General features: G+C 39.4%; 1 protein-coding gene across 1 annotated transcript in view; it reads left to right on the plus strand.

The window, feature by feature from the left end:
- slc8a3 (solute carrier family 8 member 3) overlaps positions 1-27,178 on the plus strand; it is a 141,903-nt gene that overhangs the window by 88,834 nt on the left and 25,891 nt on the right. Inside the window, exon 3 of the mRNA XM_083886262.1 lies at positions 9,744-9,850. Coding sequence (XP_083742388.1) covers positions 9,744-9,850 — 107 coding nt within the window. The remainder of the gene's footprint in view (positions 1-9,743; positions 9,851-27,178) is intronic.

Genomic DNA, 27,178 nt, shown 5'->3' on the forward strand with positions numbered 1-27,178 from the left:
AGCCATGTCTAAATGACCAGTGTGACTTTACCCTTTTTCCTGATGAAATGACTATAACTGATGTGACAAGATAGTGGTCAGTGAAACCAACCGGGCTTATTGTGCTGCATGTGAGTCTGGGACAGATATTTCTAGAGATAAGGATCAAGTCTAGCCTGGCTGCACTCATCATGTTGTTATTTGCTCTCACCCATGTGTATTGTCTAAACCTAGGGTGTTTAATCCTCCATGAGTCGAGTAGCTCCAGCTGTGTGTGATGATTGTGGGTGGGGTTCCTCACTTGTTCTGTTGACAGAACAAACTTAAACTTAAACTGATTGTTCTGTTCATTATTTGCAGTCTGAGAGTTGCATGTGTTATTTCCAGTTTCAGAGACATGTGTCTTCTTGGCCTGACTCTCTCCCTCTACATTACTTTTTGTCCACTGGGAGCCTTCAGCACTGACTGTTTCACCCCCAGTCTGCCTTTCCTCAGCTCCCTCTAACTCGCTGCTTCCGCCTTTGGCGGAGCGCTTCACCACATCAGCGTTTGTGGAGCACTTAGTCGCCCCCCACAGTCTCCACACCATCAGAACCAGGGACTGGACATGTTTCAGTTTCAGGTCTTTGCAGCCTATACTCAGGACTTGAAACCCAAGCCAGCTTCATTTTGGAATAAGGTGCTGTGGATGAAACTAAAATCGAGTTATTTGGGCAAAACAAGGGGCGTTATGCATTTTGGAAAAAGAACACAGCATTCCAAGAAAAACACTTGCTACCGACAGTAAACTTTGGTGGTGGTTCCATCATGCTGTGGGGCTGTGTGGCCAGTGCAGGGACTGGGAATATTGTTAAAGTTGAGGGTCGCATGGATTCCACTCAATATCAGCAGATTCTGGAGAACAATGTCCAGGAATCAGTGACAAAGTTGAAGTTGTGTCGGGGCTGGATCTTTCAACAAGACAACGACCCTAAACACTGCTCAAAATCTACTTAGGCATTCATGCAGAGGAACAAATACAATGTTCTGGAATGACCATCTCTGTCCCCAGACCTGAATATTATTGAACATTTGTGGTGTGATTTAAAGTGGACTGTCCATGCTCGGAAACCATCAAACCTGACTGAACTGGGGATGTTTTGTTCAAAAAATTAAAAAATATTAAATGAAACTTTTATCATTAATTATAATACATAAATCTTAAAAGTTAGGGTTAAATATTTCTGTGAGTGCAAGTCGTGTGTGTTAGTAATATATATATATATATATATATATATATATATATATATATATATATATATATATAATGTATATATGTACGTATATATGTGTATACATATAGTAGACATATACTGTACGTATGTATAAATATGTGTGTATATAAACACATATATATGTATATGTATATGTATATGTATATCTATATCTATAGATATATAGATATAGATATAGTGGATTTATTTGTCCTCTAATACTCGGCTTCCCAGTGTTCCCTGTTTTTTATCCAAAGGTTTTTCTTGTAATATTTTATCATGTCAAAGAGCCATTTCATTACATTATGAATGACTCGGCCCACTTTTCTCCTCACACTGGAGCCCCAAATGCATTCGGCTGTCAACTCTTGCTTAAACAGTTATTAATTTGGGAACATTTGTGACAAATGTTGAGATACAACATCCTCCCTCTCATGTCTTTGGTCCTGGACAGGGACTTCTTGTCCAGGGTTTAGAATCTCTGAGTTACATTCCACTTTAAATAGAGTGTAGATATGTAATAATGCATGTGTTTGCCTGTGTCTTTGTTACAACTTTAGGACTTTTTGGGTTAAGGGACTAGGGAATGCATGATGTTTGTTTGTCAATTAAGTTTATTTCAGTCATCTGGCCCTCTCGTGTCAGTGCACAATACATTAAGCACACTAAAACAAAAAACAATACATGGAAATATCCCCCAAATAAAGCTTAGTTACATCATATTGTCCAAGATGTTTTTAAAATACTATCAGGCGCCATCAAACTGGTTCGGATTCTTGGTTTTGAGTGTCCACACGAAGAATGCAAAACCAGCGTGTGTTCATATGACACTGACAGCAGGACGGTCCCTGTAATCACTGCACTCTGATTTGTGTTTGTGTTCACAGCAGGTGTTTGATTGTACACCCATCACCTCACACACACAAATCTCTTGTAGCAGCTTCTGTGTGACTGACGGCAGATGTTGGAATTGATGGGTGAATTGTTCTTGTTGCATTGCAGGAATACACGTAGAGCCTTGTATTCTGTATTTTATTTCGCTGAGATGGTGGAGTTTCTGTCAATCTTTTGAAAAAGTCAAAGAGTCTGACTCTTCGTGTTGGAGGTTAGCAAAACCTTACTACGTAGTAAGACTTGCTAATGTTGCTAAAGTGATGGTGATGTCCACTACCAGAGGTGGAAAGTGTACTGATATATTCTACTCAAGTCAAAGAATTTTGAGAGCATTTTACCGCACCATGCCTCCTGTAACCTGCAGTCTGCTGACCGAGGTCTGCTCTCCATTCCCCACACCTGCAGGCAGAGTTTTGGAGGCAGAGCTTTCAGTGGCGCTGCTCGAACACTCTGGAACGCACTCCCTTTGGCTATATGCCAGGCACAAACTGTGCAGTCATTCAAAACATCACTCAAGCGATACTTATTCCAACAAGTTTTGTGACCTGACTGTTTGTTCGTTAGTGTTGTTCCTTTGTACAGTGACCTTGGGGTGCTTGAAAGGCGCTATATAAATCTAAGTCATTGTTATTATTATTATTATTATCATTAGTATTATTAGTAGTAGTATTATTAAATAATAATAATAATAATAAATACTGTTTAACTGCTCCTGATATCCCCATGATGCTACCATGGTTCCCGATTATTACACAACTGTCTTTATCGATTTCCATCAGTCTCTTGTCAAGCCAAACAGCAGAGAACCACATCTAATTGGTTTTCAGAGTTTCCAAAAAGGTCGATGTACTCGGTTGATATTAGTTACGAAAATTAAGCAAAAATCCAACAAGCTGCAGGTCTAACATGTATCAGTGGAATTGACGTGATTAAAGCCTGAGGGTTGTTTCTGCTTTATTACACAATGTTAAGATCCATTTTTAAAGCGGCTTCAATCGATATTTATTACCAAATGAATGAAATGATGCGATAATGTGAAAGAGAATTATTACTCAATTATTCAGTTCCCCTCAGCTCTGCTTCCTTCAGCACATTGTTCTTGATTTACTCAGCATATGCAGTAGCTGTAGTACTTTGGTTTAGTTTCATGTCTGAATCCTCTGCCAGCAACAAACACTGTACTTTAGCTGGCAATCATCAAACTGCACATAATGGATCATATGGCAGCATAAAGACACCATCACACCCTCCATATGAATACAAACAAATAACAGTATCATCTTAAAGGAGACATATTATGCTAAATCAACTTTTCAATCATTTAAATCCTTATATTCGGGAATTTGGAGGCCCTACCAGTCTGCAAAGTGTGAAAAAAAAAAAAAAAAAGTAAAACAAAACTTCAAGACATCAGCCACAGAGGCTACTGGGAGCTAACAGCAGTTAGCATTTGAAAAAGTGATAATTTGCAGGCTCTAGCAGGCACATTGCTGTCATATATAACATGTATCCACTGGACAGATAAATCCTCTGAGGCTGGAAGTTTGTGTGGGACTCTGTGCTGCACTGTGGAGGCAACAATAGAACTTCTAGACTTCCGGTTTTCGTATACCGTTGCCCCCCTCAACACTCTCATGTGTTTTACAGACAAAGCGGAGCTCCATGAGACAACAATTGACTGATAGGGCCTCCACAGTCCACAGGTAAAATTAGGTTCATAAAGAGAAGTTCATGTTTGTTATTTTGTCATTGCTCCTCTCCCGAAATGAATAAAACTGCTACACTTTGTTGAACAGACCTTTGATTTATTTGGGGTTTATTTTGGAAAGAGGAGGTGGAAGACACACGCACATTTACCCCTGGTTTCCCCAGACCAGGGACATAACTGTACATAACAACCAACAGAATAAGTCATTATTATCACTACAGAGAGGGTAGTAATATAGAGTAAATAAAATGTATTAGACCACCACCCAAATAATGTTTCTATAATTGTACCAGTATGTTGGAGCTTTTTAACCAACATTATATATTTTAGAATTATTATTGTCGTTATTGTCGTAAAAAAAATATATATATATATAGTAAAGCACATTATTATTATTTCTTGATTAAGATGTTAAATTATAGTTATTTACTTGCATTCCTGAAAAGAACAGCTGGCTCAAATGTGGGTATAAAAAGGTTAATTCCGTTTATTTGCCAAATAAATAACAAGCAATAACATTTTAAGTTTTAAATAAGTTTTTTTCTAAAATATTTATGTTTTCTCATTTGTATGACTTTTTTATTTTTATGAATACATTTTTAGGTACTGTACATTTCTGAATATGTAAATTCAGACTGACATAGCAGCACAAAAGGTAGCAGTAAAATGTAACTAAAAATGAAATAGGAATATGAATCAGTGGGAAACAAATGCTGACGAAATAGGCTAAATAGTGTTGAATTTCACAGGTGAATATTTTCACCCTAACCCTAACCCTATAAACTGATCTCTAAATGAACGTTAGTATTGCTCCATGTATGCTGATGCCTTAAAAGGTACTAACATTTTGTTAACAGTGTACCCAACAGCCTAAAAAATATGCCTAGATTTTGCACTGAAATTAAAGCTCAATCATTTCAGTTCAAAGCTTGTTAGTTATATAGAGGTTAAATAATTGCATTGAAATTGCACACGTACATTCCCTTAGCTGTTTAGTCAGTGATCCTGTGAGTCTGTAATTGTGGTTTTCTGTGTGCAAGCGCACGTGTCAAGTCAGGCCACACTTCCTTTTAACAACCAGGCATTAAGTGTGTTTCTCCAATCCCATTTGTCCATAAGATTTCCTCTTCCTGATGAAAAGCGAGGTGCTATTTTCCAGGCAGACATCTCACCGTGCAATCTGAGGAAAAGCCTGCTGGTGAGACGTGAAGAGAAAGAGAAGGAGAAAGATGGATTGTTCTTCTGTGTGTGGTGAACAGGATAACAGGATCTTAGATACTGTAGTTGTCTCCTGCTCAGCAGACAGGACTCACACAGAGATTTAACTGTGAATTGCATTAGCAATTTATAGTAGAAGAGCATTTTAATTCCTCTGGAAATGTTTGGATTAGTAGTTTCCATTCCAAGGTCTTTGAGTTTAAATTTGTCTTTGTGTGTTTGTGCATGTGACAGCGCGTGTCAGTGCTTTGACTGACACAAGCTGCAGCAAATATCATGGCATTGGAAGTACATGAGCGGGATGTCAGGGAATGAGCCGCTTTTTGACTCGATACATGATACATGAGTAGTTATGCATAATGAATGCTGCTGTGCCACTTATCTTATTAGCCGAACCCCTGCTTTCCAAATTCGCTCCCATATAACATGCGGAAAAATTGCATTTTTGCTTGAATGGAGAGGGGTAAAAAACGTCCTCCCATGAGATGTCAGGCTCATAATAAAGTATGTCATTCCTATTTCAGGGCTAGCTGCGCTGCTGTCGACTGTTGTTGACTTGTCTGCTGCTTGTAGGAAAAGCTTTCTAAGGCCTAAGAGAGTGGATCCAGCGAGTGTCATGAATTATCATGAGAATTGTTGGCATGTTTCCATTCCATTCCATCAGGCGCATGTTGTGCAGGTGCTGTGACGAGCCGTTCGCATTGGATCCCGTTCATGAGTGAAACCGGGATGAAGTGGCTCAGAGGGAAATTGTGAGAGGACAATATTTCTCATATCCATTTTCTTCCACTTTGTCCTCCACTTGAGGGACATGAGGGCAGCTGAAGCCAATCCCAGCTGACACTGAGTGAAAGGTGGAGTACATTCTGGACAGGTTGCCAGTCCACCACAGAGCCAACATACCTCTGGTCAATTTAGAGTTTGTAATTAACTTAATCTGCATGATTTTGGACTGTGGGAGGAAACCTGAGTCAGGCTTGTACATACTCTGCACAAACAGGACATTTCATACTTCACTAGAATCTCAGGACGTTTTCACACCTAATAGTCTGCCAGACTTGGTTCAATTGGGGACTCGGTTAAATTGGGGGTTGCAGAATTCAGCTGGTTCGAGTTTGCTTTCACACTTTGAAATTAACCAAACCTATTGAATAGCATATTCCCCTCCTCGCCTGAGGTGGCGCTGCTTCAAGAATTACTGGAGAAGATAAACCATGAACAAGAAAACTCAGTTATTTATTGGTTAATGCAGGACAACTTCGGTTTACTCCACATATGAGCAAAACATGGGGCTGCATCAATGTGGGTAAATTGTGTTTAAAAAAAAAATATGAGAGAATATATTTCTTCAAATTCAATCAAAAAATAATGTGTTTAAGTAAAAACATCGGACCATTTTGTTTATAAATCAGTCCTCTTTGCTTTCAAGTTAAAAAAAACTCTGCTTGCAAATTCAAAAGTTTTGGTTGCGAATTCAACTGCACTTGATGGGCGGGGCCTACGCTGGTGGATGAGAGAAGAGCTTCTATTGGTTGGTTTGATCTGATTCCAGCACCAGCTATGTCTTCCTCATTACACTCACTTCTCCCTTGTGCTGTGCTGCTACAATGAAAGGCTGTGATTAAAACATTTAGTGTTGCATGGTACTCGCGGTACCAAAACGTCACAGTTCCTACACTACCGTGGATTACTAAACTACCAATGAACGCTGTGCCAGTTTCCACTGTGTCGCGTACTGTTACCGGGAGCTGGAGCCGGGAGGAGTAGACTGCCGCTACTCCTCCCGGCTCCCACTTACTATCAATCAGTGAAGACAGGACAGGAAGCAAAACTACACACAAGGTACACAGGAAAGAAAGATCAACCTGGAAAACAGCGTCAGTGGACTGGAAATAAAATTTGATGTATATAAAAATGCATGGCTTCAACACTCTTTTTTGGAAGCTTCAGGTTTTGACTGGCACCGTGCCGTTTTTTTTTTTGGAAACTTGAAATTCATAGATGTCAGCTGCAAGCCGGCTCCCACTGAAGGACAGGAGCTGTCAGTCACACTGGTGTTCACTCACATGTGCCGTCCTTCATCGTCTGTTCCTTCTAAATGGACCATAATTATACAAAACTGACATCGTGTTCTGTTGAAGAGGTGCTGAAATTAGTGACTGAGACTCCTCAGGAAAATGTTTACTGGTGTTATAAATCAAGTGAGAAGGAGAAGCTAATTTGAATTCTTCTTCAATTGGAGTTATTTTTACAGTCAGTGGAGTCGCCCCCTGGTGGCTAACTGATGTGTGAGGGAATCATTATCTGCGGGTGTCTGGTTTTTCAATGTAATGTTAGGTGCTTCTGAATTTGCAGAAATGTTATATTATGCACACTTTCACAATTTATTTGTACCTGCAGTTTAGTTTTTATATAGTTTTTTTATTCTGCTTCTGATTGGGTTTTGTGAACTATAGGTAACATTATTTGTTTGCTGCGTCCTTCTGAAAACAGGCTTTGTCACGGAAAACTATCAGACCTGACTGAAGGAGCATAGGGGGCAAGTGTGGACAAGAAGCATTTATGCCATCAAACTGCTGAATGAGCAGTAGAGCGCTTCTGAATCTTCTTTGTGTTTTCAGTCAAACTCCTCTCTGTCTCTGACTCTCTGTGGTCTCTAAGATCTGAAGCCCTGCCTGACAATTGGCCAATCTGGCACTTCCGACAGTCGTGAGTGCTTCCAATTTTCGGCTGATTTGTGAGGGATTATCAGACACCATTTAAACATATTCTAATTTCAAATAATCAGTATTCAACATGTTTGATATTTATGACTGAACAGGTATTGGGTGAGCAGAATCTCGCAATAACCAATGAGAGCGAGAGTTGACTGGGAAACAGATGTTGCATCAGTTGTAAAACAAAGTCTACACTTCTCAATTTCAGTTTTTTATTAAAGCTCACATAGAGTGGTCCTGTTGCACATAATATGTTAGTTATGGAGGTCTACTTACATACATTAACTTGTTTTATGGTCAAAAACCTCATAGTTGCTGTAAACGAGCCGATAGAAATCCTCTTTTCTGACGCTGTTCATCAGCCGCGATACTTCAGAGTGAACTTTGACCCCCAGAAGACAGAGGCTTGTGATTGGCCAGTACTATTCAGCACACCAGCTCTCAGAAGCACAGCTCCCCCCTGTGGAATAGTGGATGCACTGCTACTCATTATCAAAACATTGTTTTGATCAGACCCAGAGTCAGAAGACACTGTCGCTCGTGAAACACCTCCACAACGGATGTTATTCTTCTTTTTGCAGTTCAATGTACGCAACCGGATGTGCCCGGACTAGTGCCCGAAGCAGGACGATCTGCTGTTCAGGAGAACCGTTGTTTACGTATTATTACAGGATGTTCAGAGATCTCGCTGAGCCCCGAGATTACAATAAAACACAGCATCCTCAGCAATGGCTGAACTGTTTGTTTCGAAACTTCAGGGCTTCATAAACAAGGTAATGACGCCAAAAAACAGCGTTAATAGGAACTTCCGGTCGAGTTCTGCTTTAAGAAGATTTAAGAACAGTAAATAAATAAATGTTAGTTAGAAATAAATATAGAACAGGACCTCTCTCTTCCACAACCAACACTTCTTCTTTTTTGTCTCTTGTCACAAACAAGTGTTTACACAATCAGCTGTGGACTGTGAGCTAACCGGCCAAAAGTTAACACTTTTCGAGGAGTCGCGAGTCAGAGGCTGACCCAGTTCGACTTCATGGGGCAACAAAAAAAGACGCAAATGTTGGTAGCATCAGCAGCAGTCATCACTTTCCATGATGATGATATCGCAAGAGTTAGGGTAATGAGAAGTACACATGCCAAATCCTGTCGGCGATAAAACACTGGCATTAAAGGCATAAATGTGGCAGAGCACTAAAATTGTGTTGTGTATGAACAACCATCAGTCAAAATTAGATGGGGAAGTACGCGGAAACTAGACAAATTAACGAACGCTATTCCTCACGGAGTTGCTGCTGTGACATGTCAAGATCTAGACACAGAGACATCTGGGTGCTGACCACTTAACGGCCCTGCACTCGTCAATAACTCTTTGAAAAGATCAATTAGTGTGATCAGTGGCCAGAATGTCACTGGGGCTGAGGTGCCATATCGAGCTGTTACCGTGTGATGATGTCAGAGACAGAGCCTTCATTAGGGGTATTCTCCTCAAACTGACCAATAAGCTGCTTCCGCTTCTCGATTTAGATAACAACAGTTTCTTTCATTTATCATTCACTCACCTTTTTGCCCTTGTGAAACGTCCATTTTACACATTTTACAGCCTGATTGATTATGTGCTGCTGTTTTCAGTTCATTGTGTTCCTTTGTTCACGAGTGTTTCTCACCCTCACACTCCGCTCGCCTCAGATGCCACGATAAATGTGGTTGTTATGGTAGCGGTGTTAGCCAGTGAGCTTGCTGGGAGTGAGGCGAGTCCAGCTGTTGACAGACAGGGCGCTCCAGAACAAGCTGACCTTTCACCTCCTAACCTTTCTTCCATGCTGATTATTAATCCTACTTACAGTGCACTTCCTGAGTCCCTCCATTGCAAATTAACCTTTCTCTTCTTCTCTCTCTCTCTCCCTCCTCCTCCTCTTTTCCAATCATGTCCACTCCTTTCTTTTTACCCCTCCCCTCTTATTCTCCCTTTTGCAGCAAACTTATTCGCGTGAAAGTTATTGACGATGAGGAATATGAGAAAAACAAGAACTTCTTCCTGGAGCTGGCCGAGCCTCGAATGGTAGACATGAGTCTGCAGAAAGGTGCAGTACTGATTATTTGTCTTTAATCACTCTCTTTCTCTCTTTCCCTCTCTCTCACATTATCAATGTCAGTGGGTAGCCTCTCTCCCTCTCTCCCTGCAGGCATCTTTGTCTCCTCTCTGTCCACATCCTTTACCTAAACCTTCACTCTGAACAGACGGCCTGTTCGCCCATTGCTTCCCTCTGCTTTTACACTGTCATGCACCTGAGCGTCCTCTTATCACCATGTGTACATATCACATCCAAAACCCCCTAAAAATAATAATTCCTTTCATAACGGCTATCTCCCGAGATGGCGGCATCATCTGCCTAAAAAGAGAGCGGCGAGTAGACGAGCTGTTATCATTCACCATCTCCACAGAGCAAGTAGCTATTTTTATGATTTAAAAAAAAAAATAATAATAATAAAAATTCACCTTAAATGGAGGAGCTATTTTTAAATATGTGATCGCATGATAAAGTGAAGCAAATTGCTGTTGGTGAAACAAGATTATTGATTAGATTTCGGCTGTTATGTGATATACTGACAGGACTTTATATAGAAGTCTAAATTGTGGTGTACAGTTCATTTGGGGGTCATGTATTCTTATGCAGAGGCCATGATACAGTAGTGCCACACTGCACGACAAGCTTGTCTTGAGGCGTTTTCTTTTATCCTCTTTTTTCCCCACAGTGAGGTGAAGATAGAAATAAAAGTAGGACATGGAGGAATTCAAATCAAAGCAAGTTTTCATCACAAGTTTTGCTTGTTGTTTCCCTGTTAGTTGGTAATGTCGGCTGAAAGAAGCCAACAGGCATTTTCTCAGTTATCTAATGCAGTGTTACCTAACCACACTCGGGGTCGGGTTGTGGCAGAGGCTTGTGAGCTGGTGGGGCGGGTGCACAGAGTAACACTTCAAACGCTGCAGCTTCCGTAATTGTTACGTTCCTGGGTCTGACAGCAGCGTCAGAGTGGAGGCAGCTCCCTGTGTTTGCAGAGTGAGAGTCATGATGAAGGGCATTTACTATATGCAGGCCTTAAAGGGATACTTGAGTATGACCTTGGTAGAAGTTGAAGTTTAATAATATTGCATATTACTAGTATCAAATGTATTTTTTTTGTATTAAATATACTTTAAGTTTTAGAAGTAAAAGTATTAAAAATGGCAGGAAGTAAGGATTGAGCCACGGTGGCTCAGTGGTAGGGTGAATTATCTTTCAACTAGAAGGTATTGGGTTCACAGAGCAAGTGTGTGAATGCATGAAAGATGGGTGAATGGCAAAAGCAGCTCATCAAGACGAGAAAAGCGCTATATAAATAAGACCATTACCAACTCTTTTTCTTCTGATTGTATTTGGTAGTAAATATTAACAAATATAATTAGAGGAAATGTAGTGGAGTAAAAGTTCCTAGAAATAGTAAAGTACAGTTATAAAGTATGTGTACCTTGTTTAATTACAACACACAGCCATCACTCATAAACACTCCTCTGCTGCTCCTGGTTTCTTTGTTCCGTCTCTGTGTCGCCTAGATTTAACCACTCATACGCACACGTACAATTCGTGTCTCACCTCATTTCATTGAGTCTGCTTGTATTGGTGAACCATGAATTTAAAAAAGAAAAAAAAACATTCCACATCAGCATTAAGTCACATTACCTCAATAGGATTCAAAAATACTATATCCAATACCTTTTAGAGTGCCTTAATTTATTAATAACAATGGACGTGGTTCTACAAGTCGCGAATAGCCTACTGCTCTCTTCATATTGGTGAAATACCCTGCGATAATGTAGACAATAGCCTGCTGGTAACAAACCATGTTTGTTAAAGGCATATTATGCAAAATCAACTTTTTAATCATTGAAATACTTTTATTTGGGATTCTGGAGGCCATATGTGTAGGCAAAGTGTGAACAAATATGACTCACTCATGTTTTTGTGGTCCTCCTCAGTAAACTTAATGTTGACTTCTACGGTCATTGGGACGTCACAATGCGCTAAATTCCTGGAATTGTTGTTTCGTTGAGCTCCGCGTTCTATTCTAAAGTTCTATTGTTGGCTCCACAGTGCAGCACAGAGTTCTACACAAACTTCCAGCCTCAGAGGATTTATCTGTCCAGTGGATACATGTTATATATGACGGCAATGTGCCTGCTAGAGCCTGCAAATGATCACTTTCCCAAATGCTAACTGCTGTTAGCTCCCAGTTCCTGTCCCTTTCATTTGCCCAAATAGTTCGACAGTTGAAGATTTTTGAATTAATTTACGTAGGACGTGTATCGCAGCACTTCACTGCTTCCAAGAGGACAATTTTCAGGGGCGCTCCACCCCATGGCTTATTGTGTGGGTAGGTGCATAGGTCTCACTTTGGTGATAGTCACAACAGGAATACACTATCACTAACCCAATTCTCTCTGGATTTCCACGGCACATACTTCCTACAGGCACTGGACTAGTTACAGGTAAAATCACTTTACTAATAAATTACTCCACCTACTTCAAGGTGAAGGCCTATCTCCCTTGCAAGTGTGTGTTCCAAATTCCACACTAAATACCTTGTATAGCTGCCCCTAAACTTTGGAACGGGGTTTCACATGGAAATTAAATCTGCCACCTTTGAACATTTTAAATCACTTTAAAAGACCCACTTCTTCGCCTTCACTTCAGGATAAGAATAGTCAACCCTGCTACTTCTATGTAGTTTGTACCATTTTATTATGTCACTAGTTCACTGTTGTACTTCTCTATTTTATTGATTATGATTTATGAATGTTAACTTGACTGGACCTGACCCATGTAAACATTCTAGTTTTCCAATGCGAGTAGTTTGAAATTACCCAGATACAACTGCAGGTTCAATATTTATATGTTTAGAAAAAATAGACAGTTATGTACGTGTGTGAGCAACATAGTGTTGCTGTGCCAATCTCAGCTGACATAGGGTGATAGGTGGGGTACACCCTGGACAGTTCGCCAGTCCATCACAGGGCCACATATAGAGACTCACTCTCTCTCTCACACCTACAGTCAACTTGGGGCCAATTCCAATTCCTATCTTAACCCTCAAGCTCAACCCTTATCTTAACTGGCCCTCAAAACCAAGTGTTGAGGGTTATTTTGTCACTTAGAAATGGGACACCCCTTAAATGCAGATACGTCTTCAGACTGTAGGGGGCAGAATAACGCGAAAGCTGCGTCCAGTCTGTCAACTCCAAAAAAGAAGAAGAAGAACACATTTACGTCACGATTATTTATTTATTATTTTATTTCAGTCAAGTTATTAGGTTGTCAGTTAGTTATAAGATGATACTCATACAAATACCACAATCACGGACATATTCAGCTGACAGTTACCACACACCACGACTTATTGAAAAGTAAACCATAGCAAACGATTGCTTGTCTGCACTGGCCGACTATTGACAAAAGATCGTAGAATAAAAATAAATGTTACGCAACAATGACGTCAGTAATCCATAATATGGGCCTAAACTAAGATAATACAATGGTTTTCATCATTTTTATATCTCTATTAACAAAGAAAATACTTAATTTGTATCGCACTCGCTTCGCTGCTTTCGACGGCATCTTTCTCATGTGAAAACACGCAATGCATTCTGGGTAGCCCTTGCTGCCAAAGGTGGTCTCGGAAAATCTCAATATTGAGGGTGATACAGCCCTTAAACTTGCCCCTCAACTTAATTTTTCTGAGAATCGGGACAGCACTTGTACTAGAGGGAGCACATTTTTGAGATTGAGGGTTAAGATTGAGGGTTAAGCAAGGAATTGGAATTCACCCTTGGAGTGTCCAATTTACCTAATCCCCATAGTGCATGATTTTGAACTGAAAGAAAACAAGTGCTAACCACTAACATTCTGGCCCTATTTGATACACCTTTAAAAACAACTGCTATAAAAGTCAAATACTCGTTATTTTTGCTTTATTTTATTTATTTGTTAATTTTTTCTTTCTGTAACATCATCTGTCATGTGAAAACACTTCTTTAATGACATTTGCATGCGTGTGTGTGTTGTGTATTAGAGTCATGACAGTTTTGTTAATTCTGATCCTCGAAAGGCGACACCACCACTGTGCCACTAATGAAAGCGCAGACAGTGTTGACAATGAGTAATACCAGATAAATCCACTTACTTTTTTTTCTCTTTTTTTTTAAATGCGGGAGATAATGAATGTTTGATCAGGGGTAATAAATGTTTGATCTATATGTGATGAGGAGGTAATGAAAAAGCTTTTCTGTATTATTTCCCAAGCAGGATCATCTTTTATGAATGTGCTCATGCTGATGAAATCGCTTTGATTTGAAATTAGAGAGAGAGGGAAGGGGTTACACACACACACACATACACACAGGCGCATTCTCCTGTTGCCGCAGTAGGTGCTGCAGGATCACAGCGATGTGAATGATATGATAATTTCTCACTTTTCATATATAATGTGGCGATTATATTCTTGTTCGTAATGGCTGATGGGGGCCTGATTGGGTTTTGTTTTTCTGCTTATTAAAGCTGGAGATGATGACCAGAATTAATGAATATTCTATGAGAGTCTTTTGTTCTGATTGTTTTGTTTTTATTTATTTATTTATTTATTTATCTCACGCGCAACTCCTTGCACCATTTCATGAAACAGCCTTTCCACTAAATATATTTTGATTTAAAATATAGAGACTTGTTTTCTTTTTCAATTATCTTCATATTCCAGATGATAGAAGTGGCAAACAACAACATAATAATAATTGTCAGATTTCATTTCAGCTGCCTTATGTTGTTGTTGTTTTTAATTATTATTATTATTTATTACGGGCAGTTACATCACTCACTTTCTGGATTTGTTTGGTACAATTGGATGCTGCTGATAGCAGAGTCTGGCAGATGTGACTGACTCCCAGCTCTGACTCTGGACAGTGTGAGTAATGAAAGCAATCAAGCCAACAGTCACCCTGACCTGTCACTGTGGAGTTGTTTACTGCCGACTCCAGCTATGCCCTTCTCTCCTTTTACTGAAGTGGTCAATATCATTAGCACCTCTGCTGAAGAAGCTGCTGAGCCACTCGACTGCTGCTGATGCTGCTACATTAACACAACACTGCAGAGTCACAATGAGAGTCACTTCCAAGTTCATCAAGGACGGTTCAGGATTTGTATTTTGTTGACTGATGCCAGATAGAGGCACCTGTGGAGATTTAAGTGGTATTCACACCTAACAGTCTGCCAAACTCGATTGGGTTCCATTGGGGACTCGGTTCAATTAGGGGTTGCAACATTCAGCCAGTCCAAGTTTGCTTTCACACTGCTCTTTAGTCATGTGTGGCCACACAATTGTTTAGTTTATTTAAGAGGAACAACAAACAATTTTATTTGCTAAAACAATTAGCTAACAAGAGTTAGCTAATAGCTCATTTGTATTTGTCAGTGAAGCCACAGCTCCTTAAAAAACAGAATTATAGGATAGCTACTTTATTGTCATTTGAGAACACAAATTGTAATGCATTTCCTGGTAGACTGGTAGAATATAAATAATTCTAAATATGAGTTGAAAATATATACAATACACAGTTCAAAAAAATAAAAGACATCCACGTGTGTACAGATCTGTACAGTGTCAATCCCGTAGGACCAGATACCTGCAGATTGTGAAGAGTAATAAACATTTAATGGAATAGCAGTAGAAGTCAATTCTGAGCATTACAGAATCTTCCTCTTGCAACTACAGCAAAGTTAACATATAGCTCAACATGGAGGACAACAGTTGTGCTGAAAATAAAAGTAAAAAGAAAGGATGGATTTTGAAATAGAGGAAGGAGGGAAACCTGAGGAAAGGTTGGAACCATGTCCACTCTGTATGTGTATGTGTTAGATTTAACTTCAGGGCCTCATGACATGCAGTGACCAGAGTGTGTGAGTATATGTATGAGGGTCATGGTAACATTACACTATCACATGCACGTGTGTGTGTGTGTGTGGACGTGTGTCAGTGTGTGTGTGTGCATAGCTGTAGGATTAAAAGGCCTTTTCCCTCTGCAGTAATCCATCTCCCATCCTGCCACGTCCCATTCAGATCAAGCCTGGGGAGAAGAAATGTGCCACCCGTCAGCCTCCTCACTCACAGCGAGCTCTTGTGGCATTTAAGGGCACTTCACATGCTATTGTTCCCAGTGCTCTCCATCACACACACACACACACATACACAGGTTCAGGCAGCTATCTTTTTAAGGAATCTACAACCTTACCCTAACCACAATTCAAATCCTTGCCCTAAGTTTCTGCCTCATGAGGACCAGGTTTTGGTCTCCATGAGGACTACTGGTCCTCATGAGATCTGTGTTTATGCCAGGAAGGGTTCTAAAGAGGCAACAAATAGAAGCACACATACTCCACACACTCGTCCACACATGCACCCATTACGTCCAAATTAGCTGTGAGTCATTTTATGGAGAAACGCCAAAGCACAAAGCGACATCATGAGATGAGATCATTTAGATAGTGCTTTCATTATACAGTGTTGCATCTTCCTGTCGAGTAAACACAGGTTTTTCAATAGGTGTGAGTCATTTGAGGGAATCATAAATGGGTATAGGCCTCATTATTTTGCAGGAAATTGGATTGTCCTTCAATCATTTGGAGCTACGGGTTAAATGCGGTGCTTACCTCAATGTTTACATAAATACGTCATTGCTGACTATTGTTACTTTCTCTGTGAATAGTTTCCAAATTATTCATGCTTAATTATCTGGTTTCAAAAATAGTGACTGTGAAATTGTGTTTATGCAGCAGCAGCAGTTGTAATAGTTGTTGTTTGGAATGAGACAGATCAGATCCGATATCATTATCGGGTTCCGATCCTTATTAGATATGGTCATATACTGAAAATAAAGGCAGGAATACAAATCAAACAAGAAAGTCTAAAGCAGGGGTCTCAAAGCCAAATGACCAAGGTCCAACAAGGGGCCGGCCAAGTGAAAAAAAAGTCAAACTTTTTATATTTGTGATGATAGTTCACATAATTTAAAAACAAAAGTACACATAATATAAATGGGCAATTTACATTAGACGAAGGCTCCAACAACAACAGTCACAAGTTGTGCATTGCAGATATCGGGGGTCATCATATTTTTTCTGTTAGGAGTTTTAAGACTGGCGATATTGAAATCCAGATATTGAAATCAGATTGGTCTGGACAGTAATACAATGTTGCAGAGGCAAAAGTACCAAAAGAAAACAAATACCCTGAGGACATCCAGATCCAGCAGAAGGCAGGCACATAATTTTGCATTATGCGTTCCAACTGTATCTAAACGCCACGACCAAATCTCGTAAATATTATTTAAAAGGCCACATCTCACTGCTCAGAAACATCTGTAACACGCTGTGGAGGTCACTACTTTAATGTAAGTGGATCCGCTGCATTAGAAGATGAATTAAAAACTGCTGTCCGTCATTTGGAGATAAGATAAAAACAATTGTTTAAGATAAGATGTCTTGCATCTTACACCCACTGAAATCCAGATGCATGGACTTAAAATACGGTGCTCGACAACAGCATGTATGTGCTTACAGAGGGTTTTATTTCCATTTTTAATACTGATGGAACAGTATTAAAAATGGAAATAAAACCTCATGTCCTTTCATGTCTGAAAGGACATGAGGTTTCATGTGATTATCCACTCACTCCTCTCCCACTTATCGCCTCATGAATAGTCTGCCTTTTCTTGACATGATAGAGCCAGGAGCACCTGACACCTAAACTCAGAGTTCATTACGCTCCCTTCAGCAGGGGTCACAGGTCGCATGACTTCCTCTGATTGACAGCGTCTCAGGAAGCTGCTCCTTTGTGTTGCTTTGAAAGTCAGACCTATCATCCCTTTTGTTAGCAGTCAACCTGAATTTGACCTCAAATGATTCTCATCCTTTCAAAGAAAAGTGTTATTTGCCTCCTCAGAATAGTGAGTGAAACACATTGTAAATAGCACCACTTGAGGAGAAATGACCTTGGCGCCTCATCTCAAAGCAGAAACTGTTACATCAGGTTTTTATATAGAAGTGTGTTTAAGTATTATAACTACCATGGAATTAAGAAACATAAATACAAGATGTAACTGCAGTTTTGCACATCTGCAACTTTTTGTGAAATCCAGATTTGACAAGATTTTTTAAATATATTCACAGTAGTTTTAAAAGATATTGCATAATGCTACATTTTCATCACACTACTCCAAGGGTTTTTGAGCACACGAAACAACTGGAGACAAACTACTGATCTCATTCTTGTTTTGAAAACTCTGAGGCGGAATTTTCATCTGGATTGGCAAAAATCAATTAAATCGTTTAGGGCTGCAGAGATTATTCATATTTTTGTTATTATTATTATTATTATTATTATTATTATTATTATTATTATTATTAATAATAATAATAATTACAACTATTTTTCAGATTTTTCAGCTTCATGCACATTAAATGTGAATATTGTATTGGGGTTTTTTATTGGAAAACACCAATCAACATTTTTTTTAACCTATAATGACATTTTATACAATTCATTGAAAAAATAGTTGTTAAAATAAAACAAATCCCTTCGAACGGGGTGAGAATTTGCTTCCCATTTACACCAGCATTTATATGTCAAGTGTATATTAATGATCATGTGACATGTGTTTTTAGTTGTGTGGTTAACCTTCTGACCCTTGTCTGCAAATATATTGTTATAACACATTTTTATATGAATGAAGCATAGAAATGTAAATAGTAAACCTCTCTAAAAAGTTGTTCTTTAAAACCCCTTAAGCAACAATGGAGATGCAAATAATTATTATTAACCCTTTACCAAGCAAAGAACTATATTGGTAACTTCCACAGACGTCCAACAGCAACACTTCTGTGTTCTTCACTCATCATATCACTCCGGAAAGTTTCCTTGCTGACATGAAAGCTTTGCATTGACTGGATACAGATTTGAAAAATATTACAAACAAGCAAAATAATCTGCTGAAAAAGAAAATATGTCTGGTTTACAAAGGCTAAAAATGTACTTCTGGAGAAAAAAAGTAATTAACAGCTGCCACACCTTCATTAAACGAGCAAATAAAACACAATCAGTGATTAGTCTTTTTCCTCAGATTAACCCCTGATGTATTTTTAACTCATTAAGATTCTCTCTATGCAGATATTCTACATATTATATCTTCAGGCTTGTGTGAAGCAGAACACATACTCTCTCTCTCTTCGTGCTTTCTTCACTCCAGGGACCTCACGTCTGTTCAAAGGGCTGAAGTGCTCAGTCCTGGTCCTGGAGGAACTCTAAATGACTGGTATTGAATCAATTAGCTGCCTAATTGGGCTGAGATAAAGACTCCATTTCCTTATCACCGGTCGCACCAGCCGTTACAGATGGCAACGGCAGATCTCCCAGTGGATGTGCCAGGAGGTCAGAGTGAAGCTGCTGTTGATGGCTTTGACTATTTGATTGTAATTCAAGTAGGAGGAAGGAGCACAGTGCTGCATATGTGCCAGAGGCATGCTAGTCTACGTACAATTCAACATTCATCAGATACACAAGGTCTCATGATGAGCAGTGTCTCTCTTTCTTTCTTTTTTCTATCTTTCTATCCATCAAGTTATTTTTTTAAGTTTGTCGACATTATTTCTTTTATTTTAGTGCATGACACAACTTTGAACTAAACTCATATGTTTGCAGCACTTAAAACTCAAAGTTGAAACGGCTTGAAACACTGTGTAAATGCCACAGACAATACTGCATCAGTCATTCATGATTTTGACTTCAGTCATGTGTGCGGAGAGGATTTTCGCTGCCATGCACTTGATCGTACCGCTGAGCCTCCCACAGCAATAGCAGCATGTAAGGACACATCTGTTACACTGTGTCCCAGAGGAGAGCTATATGTATATGAGTATTTCAAACGGCGTGCCGAGAACGAGCTGCTAACTTTGTCACAAGGACAGACAGGAAGAGATCGTGTCAGGATCTGTGGATTTAATGTCATTTGCTGATCAAATGAAACATTTAACGCAGGTCACGGTTAAACTGCATTCACTAATATGTCGTTAAAAAAGGGCATATGCCATCACACGCATCATTACACAATAAAACCTCCCACAAAGCAATCTATCATTACCTCAGCCAATGGCACTCAGGAGCCACTGATTTGCAGATACCAATCTCCCTGTTTTTACAATCAGTTATCTCGAGCCATGGTGCCCAAACTGTGGTACCACCAGTGGTACGTGAGCTTCAGGTCTTCTTGCTGCAATGGCAAGATTGCCAACTACTACACTAAATCCCAATTTATACTCCTGCGTAAAGTGTGGAGAGCCTTGCACGAAATATTTTTTAAGTGTCCGTTACTCCGTCAAGGGACAACAGAGACGGCAAGAGCTGCGATTGGTCCTCAGGACAGGCCGAGCTAAGCTGCTCTGTGCCGGCTCACAGTGAGCACCAAGCGTCCACAGAGGCGGAGCTGATCACAGCCGACAACGTCGCTGCCAAACTATAAATACGTCATATCTTAACACACACAGCACATGTTTAGACTCTAAACGGCCAATTTCTAGCCTTAAATTATCTTAAAACTGCATTCCGTGACACAGAAAAGTGAGAAACGGCCACTGTTTCAACAACAGTCCTTCTCTCTCGTACGCCATTGCTCACTGTAGCCAAAAGCACAACAACCTTGCGTAGCGACCCCTACCGATCGGGCGGGAAATTGCAGTGCATATCCGTCACCACGACGCAGAAGTATGAAGGCTCGAGGGGTCTCCATGGTGACGCAGTCGGATAACGATTTACGCAGTCGGAGAAGTATAATGTGGCCTTAACTGTGTGGCCCAATTAGGCATATTGGGCACTCTAAATTGACCAAGGTGTGAGTGTGAGATTAGAATTAGTCACCTTATCTCTTGATCTAATTTCACTATACCAGTGTGTGAAGTATATGTGAGGAAAAGTATAATGATGAAAGAGCAAAGTATCTTATCGGGAATAAATCTTCCTCCTGTGAAAACTTTGTAGTTGACTTTGCTCGGCCTGTATTTTAATGTTGGTGATAATTTGAGAGCTCAATATTTTCACAGGTGGTATTTGATATAAACATTTTGAGAACCACTGCTGTAGAGGCTCTGCAAGCTCTGCCCTTGTTTCAGCAGCAGCGGCAGAAGCAGCAAGACCATGGCGAGTGAGCGATGGGCAACAGCTGTCGCTCACCACGGCTGCAGCGACCTCGCCACCTGTTGGCAGGAGATTTAGAAACACGATCTCAAGACCTCATGCTGTTTGGTGAAAGCAGCTCAGTTTAGGAAGAGCAGAATGGTGGATGGACAAGTGGGGACAGTGTACTGACATTGACGACATCAGATGATGCCTGGAAAGTTTACTCGTAAAATTAAAGTATATCATATCCAAACAGATTGACATATTTCTTAACAGATTTTCAATTCAACAAAGTGTGTTACATAAATAGTGCTTGGATTTGAAAGGCTGCATCAAGATGCCAGTTAGCTGCACAAACTTAGCTACTTCCAGGACACAAATCCTGGAAAAACTGTCTCAAATGTGCAGGAAAAACATAACTTTGGGATCTATCTATCTATCTATCTATCTATCTATCTATCTATCTATCTATCTATCTATCTATCTATCTATCTATCTATCATTGATTGTGTCCGAAATGCAGTAGTATCTATCTGAATGATACATTTTAAATTCAATTGTATCATCTTACGTTTCAATCACTAGTTGAAGTTTGATTTATTGATCTAAGTTTCTACAAGAAAGTACAAAACAAATTCCCATGTTGACTATAAATCAATTCTTTAAAGAACTTAAATACAAGCTGCCGTCAGGTTGCCTGCCTCGAGATTTGATTTAGTTCTTCATATCCACTAAAACTCACATCCAAGCCTTCACTTTGCCAGAGTCACTGTTCTCATTGTGAACAATAAGATACAACAAAATACCAAAACAAGATAACAGAATATATTTGGTATATTGAGCCGACATCTCAATTCCATCAAAAACAGATGCACGGAAAATTAAATCAATGTTCAATCAAACGAGTGGCAGATGCAGGCTCGGAAATGAATGTCTCTCATCTCAGTGTGTGTACTGAATATTGTGCGGCTTCAGATTGATATCAGATATGAAGAGTGTCAAGAGTCTCTAAAAAAACGTCCTCCATCAGTTCTTGATGGTTTTTCAACGCACTTAACAACGTAAGTATTCTTCTTCTCAATGTCTGTAGACTTTGATCGTGTTGATTCTCTGTCATCTTTTGATGGAACCTGTCTATACACCAACAGTTTTGCCGTACCAGAGCTCGGGTGAGCTTTCACACCTGCCCAAACAAAGTGGACTATCCAAAGAAACAAACTCTGGTCCTTAAGTCAGCTTCAGTATGAAACATCCTACATTTTAGGATGGACTGCAGGATACCTGTGACAGTTTATGACTCATTAGCATGTATCATAGGCTATGACACTGGTGGTATTTTGATATGGAACCTGTCTGTACACCAACAGTTTGCTGTCATGCATCAATATAAAGAGTTCAGGAGGCCTTCCTTAAATACCTGTCAACAAAATACTGTGTTCATGGTATCCATGATGTTAAGCTCAGTAAGTGCTGTAATTATTGCATCCCAGGATGCACATCGTGTGCATGCAAGTGAACATGCAGTGCACTTAAGGGTTCCAGTTTTGGGCTTTGCAAACAGGGCTCTTATGCACTATTTCCTCGTGTCTTTATTGCCGGTGATCTGTGCTGCTCGTTTTGAACCTGTCACATGAACGTGCATCGTCCTGGAGGACAATGTTAAGATCTTTGGTTCCGCTCTCATGACCCTTCTCTGTTCGTTCCTGGCTTATTTTCTAAACTTCCTTTTAATACAGATGACACAATTAATATTGAAATCTTAAAGGGATTACTTTTATGCAGTATGCGAAATACCATTAATAATCAGGGGGGGGGGGGGGGGTGCAGCGCCATTTGGAAAGCAATTCATTAAAACATTAAAAATACAAAATTACAAATAACATAATTTACATTTTGTCTGGTTATAAAGGATAAGAAAGCATGCAAAGTGTATTATGTATGTAGATCATTGTGTAAAACTGAAATGACAAAGATCTTTAGGAAAAAAACAATTTTCAATGACACTGTAACATGTTTAAACTAGGGCTGGACCATTATGGAAAAAATATTAAATATTGAACTCATGATTAATAGACACGATATTCAGAGTATTTATTGAACCACCAAAACTCAACTTTAAATATTAATAATAAAATAAATAAATAAATTTAAAAGAACAGCCAGAAATACATTAGTAACAAGCAAAAAAATAATAATAATTATAGTAAATGAAAACAATGATAGCCATAAAAACAAAAAATAACCAATCTACTTGCACTGCTGCTGAACTTGCAAAAATGTACAACATGCAAAACACACTAATAGCCTCCGTTATCTCTTGATGTCTGAGGGACGTGGTGGGATATGGGACGGCATTGTAAAGAGTGTCCTTAATAGAGGACTGTGTTGCGGTGGCGCTGACTGACGAACTTTATCACCTTGTCTCGAGTGTTAATCATGGGGGTCTGACCCCCCCCCCCCCCCCCCAGACCAACCTGTATTTCGCACAGTGCTTTTATGTCAAGAGACTTCCCAAGTTAGAAGAGTGCAACACCGATACTATTCCCCATGCAAGTCATGGATTTAAGTAACGATTATTATGTAATCATGAAAGATACCTTGAGGACTGTATTTCACAGGTGAGCTGACCTGCAGGTTTCCCTCAGTGAGTCTGAGATATGGATCCAGTTTGACTTGTGTTTGTAAGTCTGTGTTTGCTCATGTGTTAAATTGCAAAGAGGTTAGAGGCAAGAGGTGTGTCTTCTTTTAACTCATCCCAATCGGGAGTGTGTAAATATCTGCAGGAAGATCCTATCACTTTTATTTTACCTCTTACCTTTGGTGCTCTGGTCAAACGCTACAGTATGTATTGCGACGGGTGTGGAGTTGGTGGTCAGGTATGTTGGTAGACGGCTGTTCACCTCCACGCCTGCTCCACCAGCCATGGCACAAATATCACGACTCACAGGGCCTTCGGTTGCTTCAGTACCACAGAGAAATCACACTGGCATGGATGAATAGATTTAATTCAAATGGGAGGCCAGCGTTATTCATGCATTCACAGACCCTGACTTCATTAAAGCTCGACTTTATTTCGGGAGTTACGAGGAGGAATGTCAGAGGCAGTGTGTGACATGATAATGAAGCTCATGAAGAGTTAATGCTGGACTCCCTTTGATTGAAAGAAATAGTGATTTAAAAGTTGGGAGCTTGAGTTATTAAAGTTGTTATTCCTAGAATCCTTAAAGGTACAGTGTTTAAAATGTATAAACATTAATTAGTGAAGTTGCATGTTGCATGAAGTTTACACCTTACCCTTTCTTTCTAATGGCGTATTTGCATTATTCAGTACAGTATCTCTACTCAGTTTGGTATCAGGCACGTTGTTTTCCATTACTTCATAGTACCTTGTCAACGTGGTTTTACTGTATACATGACACAAACACACAAATTTGTGACAAGCAAAGTATTTGTTTTCACTGTACTGAATCATTTGAATCAGTAAATTAAAAAAAAAATGAGTTCATTACTTCCACGTCACTGAACTGAAATACAACTGAACGGGTTGTGATTCGGCTCACGATCGCCAGCTTTTAGCAGTGCTGTCACTAAATTCACCAGATATTGAGATGTTAGACATTTCCTAGATGTTCAGGTTTTTAAGTCTTCTACAGTTTGACATTGTTCGGTTTTATTCGAGATTTCCAGGGACGACACTCTCTGACCAATCAGTGGCAGATGTCTGTCGACATCACATTTTAGTATCGGCTCAGCTCACTTCAAAGAGCATGCAGGTACTAAAAAAAAGCACCAGGTACCAGGTACCAGGTACTATCCCTAATGGAGAAGCAAAAAAGTCAAGTAGAGTCAAGCCAAGCCAATACGTGCTAGAGCAATATAATGGAAAAGCGCGTTGGTGTGAAAATGTAGGTTTCAGTTGAGTATCACCTCAACGAGCACTTCCCTTCCAACTATGTTAGAGAACCGATGTAGCCTTCATTTAACTTCAAACCTCAAAAGATATTTAGTTTTTACATTTAGTTTTACAAAGGTACTTATCTTCACCTTCTGCCAAATGAAAATAATTTCACTGAAATTTTACCCACTGGACCTTTAAGTCAATCCTGATTAATTTGGTGTTTAATTACAGAGTGTAGTTTAATACAGATCCCAGGTATCCAAACTGTGCTTTGAACACATCCTAACAAACTCCAGTCGCTTTTCCTTCTTGTGTCATCACTCCCTGTCTTTGCTGTCTTTGCTCGTTTTTGAGACACTTTTTATTTTTCAGATGAACAATCCCAGTGCAAACCAAGGTCTCAACAAAATAGTTTTCGCTGTGCCAAAGTCCAGGGGCCAGCTCATTTGGTGGCTGTTATAAGGGCAGATTGCGTCAGAGCGCAATGACCTTACTGTTCCATTTTTAATGCCCCTTCAAATTCGGCCAACAAAACCATCCATCCATCCCCGTTCAACAATGGATAAAATGGGTGGATTCCTCTCAGCCCAAACTATCTCAGGCTTCATAGTTTTTGCCATTTAGGTATTTTAAAGCAAATGACAGCACATAACAAGACCAAAATGTCAGAGGAATACATTCTAAATGATAAAGTACCATGCTTTAACTTAAGTAAATAGCTGAAGTGTCATGTTTAGCATAAAACTTACATTTTTGTTAAAATATTTACATTTTCTTAAACTGTAGTTCATAAATAAAAATCGTTGTCAAATGAGCTCGAACAAAACTGATTAAGGGTGAATTCCAATTCCTTGCTTAACCCTCAATCTTAACCCTCAATCTCAAAAATGTGTGCTCCCTCTAGTGCAAGTGCTGTCCCCATTCTCAGAAAAATTAAGTTGAGGGGCAAGTTTAAGGGCTGTATCGCCCTCAATATTGAGATTTTCCGAGACCACCCTTGGGAGCAAGGGCTACCCAGAATGCATTGCCTGTTTTCACATAACAAAGATGGCGTCGAAAGCAGCGAATACAAATGAATTATTTTCTTTGTTAATAGAGATATAAAAATGATGAAAACCATTGTATTATCTTAGTTTAGACCCATATTATGGATTACTGACGGCATTGTTGCGTAACATTTATTTTTATTTTAAAAATAAATACAAGCGATTGTTTGCTATGGTTTACTTTTCAATAAGCCGTGGTGTGTGGTAACTGTCAGCTGAATATGTCCGTGGTTGTGGTATTTGTATGAGTATCATCTTATAACTAACTGACAACCTAATAACTTGACTGAAATAAAATAATAAATAAATAATCGTGACGTAAATGTGTTCTTCTTCTTCTTCTTTTTTGGAGTTGACAGACTGGACGCAGCTTTCGCGTTATACTGCCCCCTACAGTCTGAAGACGTATCTGCATTTAAGGGGTGTCCCATTTCTAAGTGACAAAATAACCTTCAACACTTGGTTTTGAGGAGATAAGGGTTGAGCTTGAGGGTTAAGATTGAGGGTTAAGATAGGAATTGGAATTCCTATCTTCCTGCTCAAATAACGTGGTCGTTCAGTAGTTTGACGAAATAAATGCTTCTTGTCTCCACCCACCGATGCACTGCCACATTATACACACAAATGCTTCCTTTTCAGATGAGGGTAGGTCTATGTGCTGTTGATTCTGTTTACCAAAACTAAACAGAGGCAGAATGATAAATATTAACAACAAGAAAAAAGTTATCTATCTATCTATCTTCCTATCTATCTATCTATCTATCTATCTATCTATCTATCTATCTATCTATCTATCTATCTATCTATCTATCTATCTATCTATACATCAATACATCAATACATCTAAACATCTAAACATCTATACATTTCTAGCTAGACAGACACCCACATAGACAGACTATGTGGGTGTCTGTCTAGCTAGCAATGTTCTATCGTCACCTTAACAAGTCCTTGAAAATCCTAAGCATAACTCAAACAATGCAAAGATTTTCAGTAGTTTGTGGCTCTTTTTTTTAGGTCACAGATGTGTTTGTCAGTATCTCTGCACTGAGCATAAACACAGGTTAAACACAGTTGCCCCCCTTTTTTTTGCTAGCGCTGAGCTAACTGTCAAAGCAGCGTTGATTGTATCAACATACAATTAAATGGTAATGCAACGATGCATTGTTATTGTGGGAAGCGCCGCATGAACAGTCCCTTTAATTATCTCTGATTGT

This window comes from Microchirus variegatus (assembly GCF_963457635.1).
Source record: "Microchirus variegatus genome assembly, chromosome: 3".
NCBI lineage: Eukaryota > Metazoa > Chordata > Actinopteri > Pleuronectiformes > Soleidae > Microchirus > Microchirus variegatus.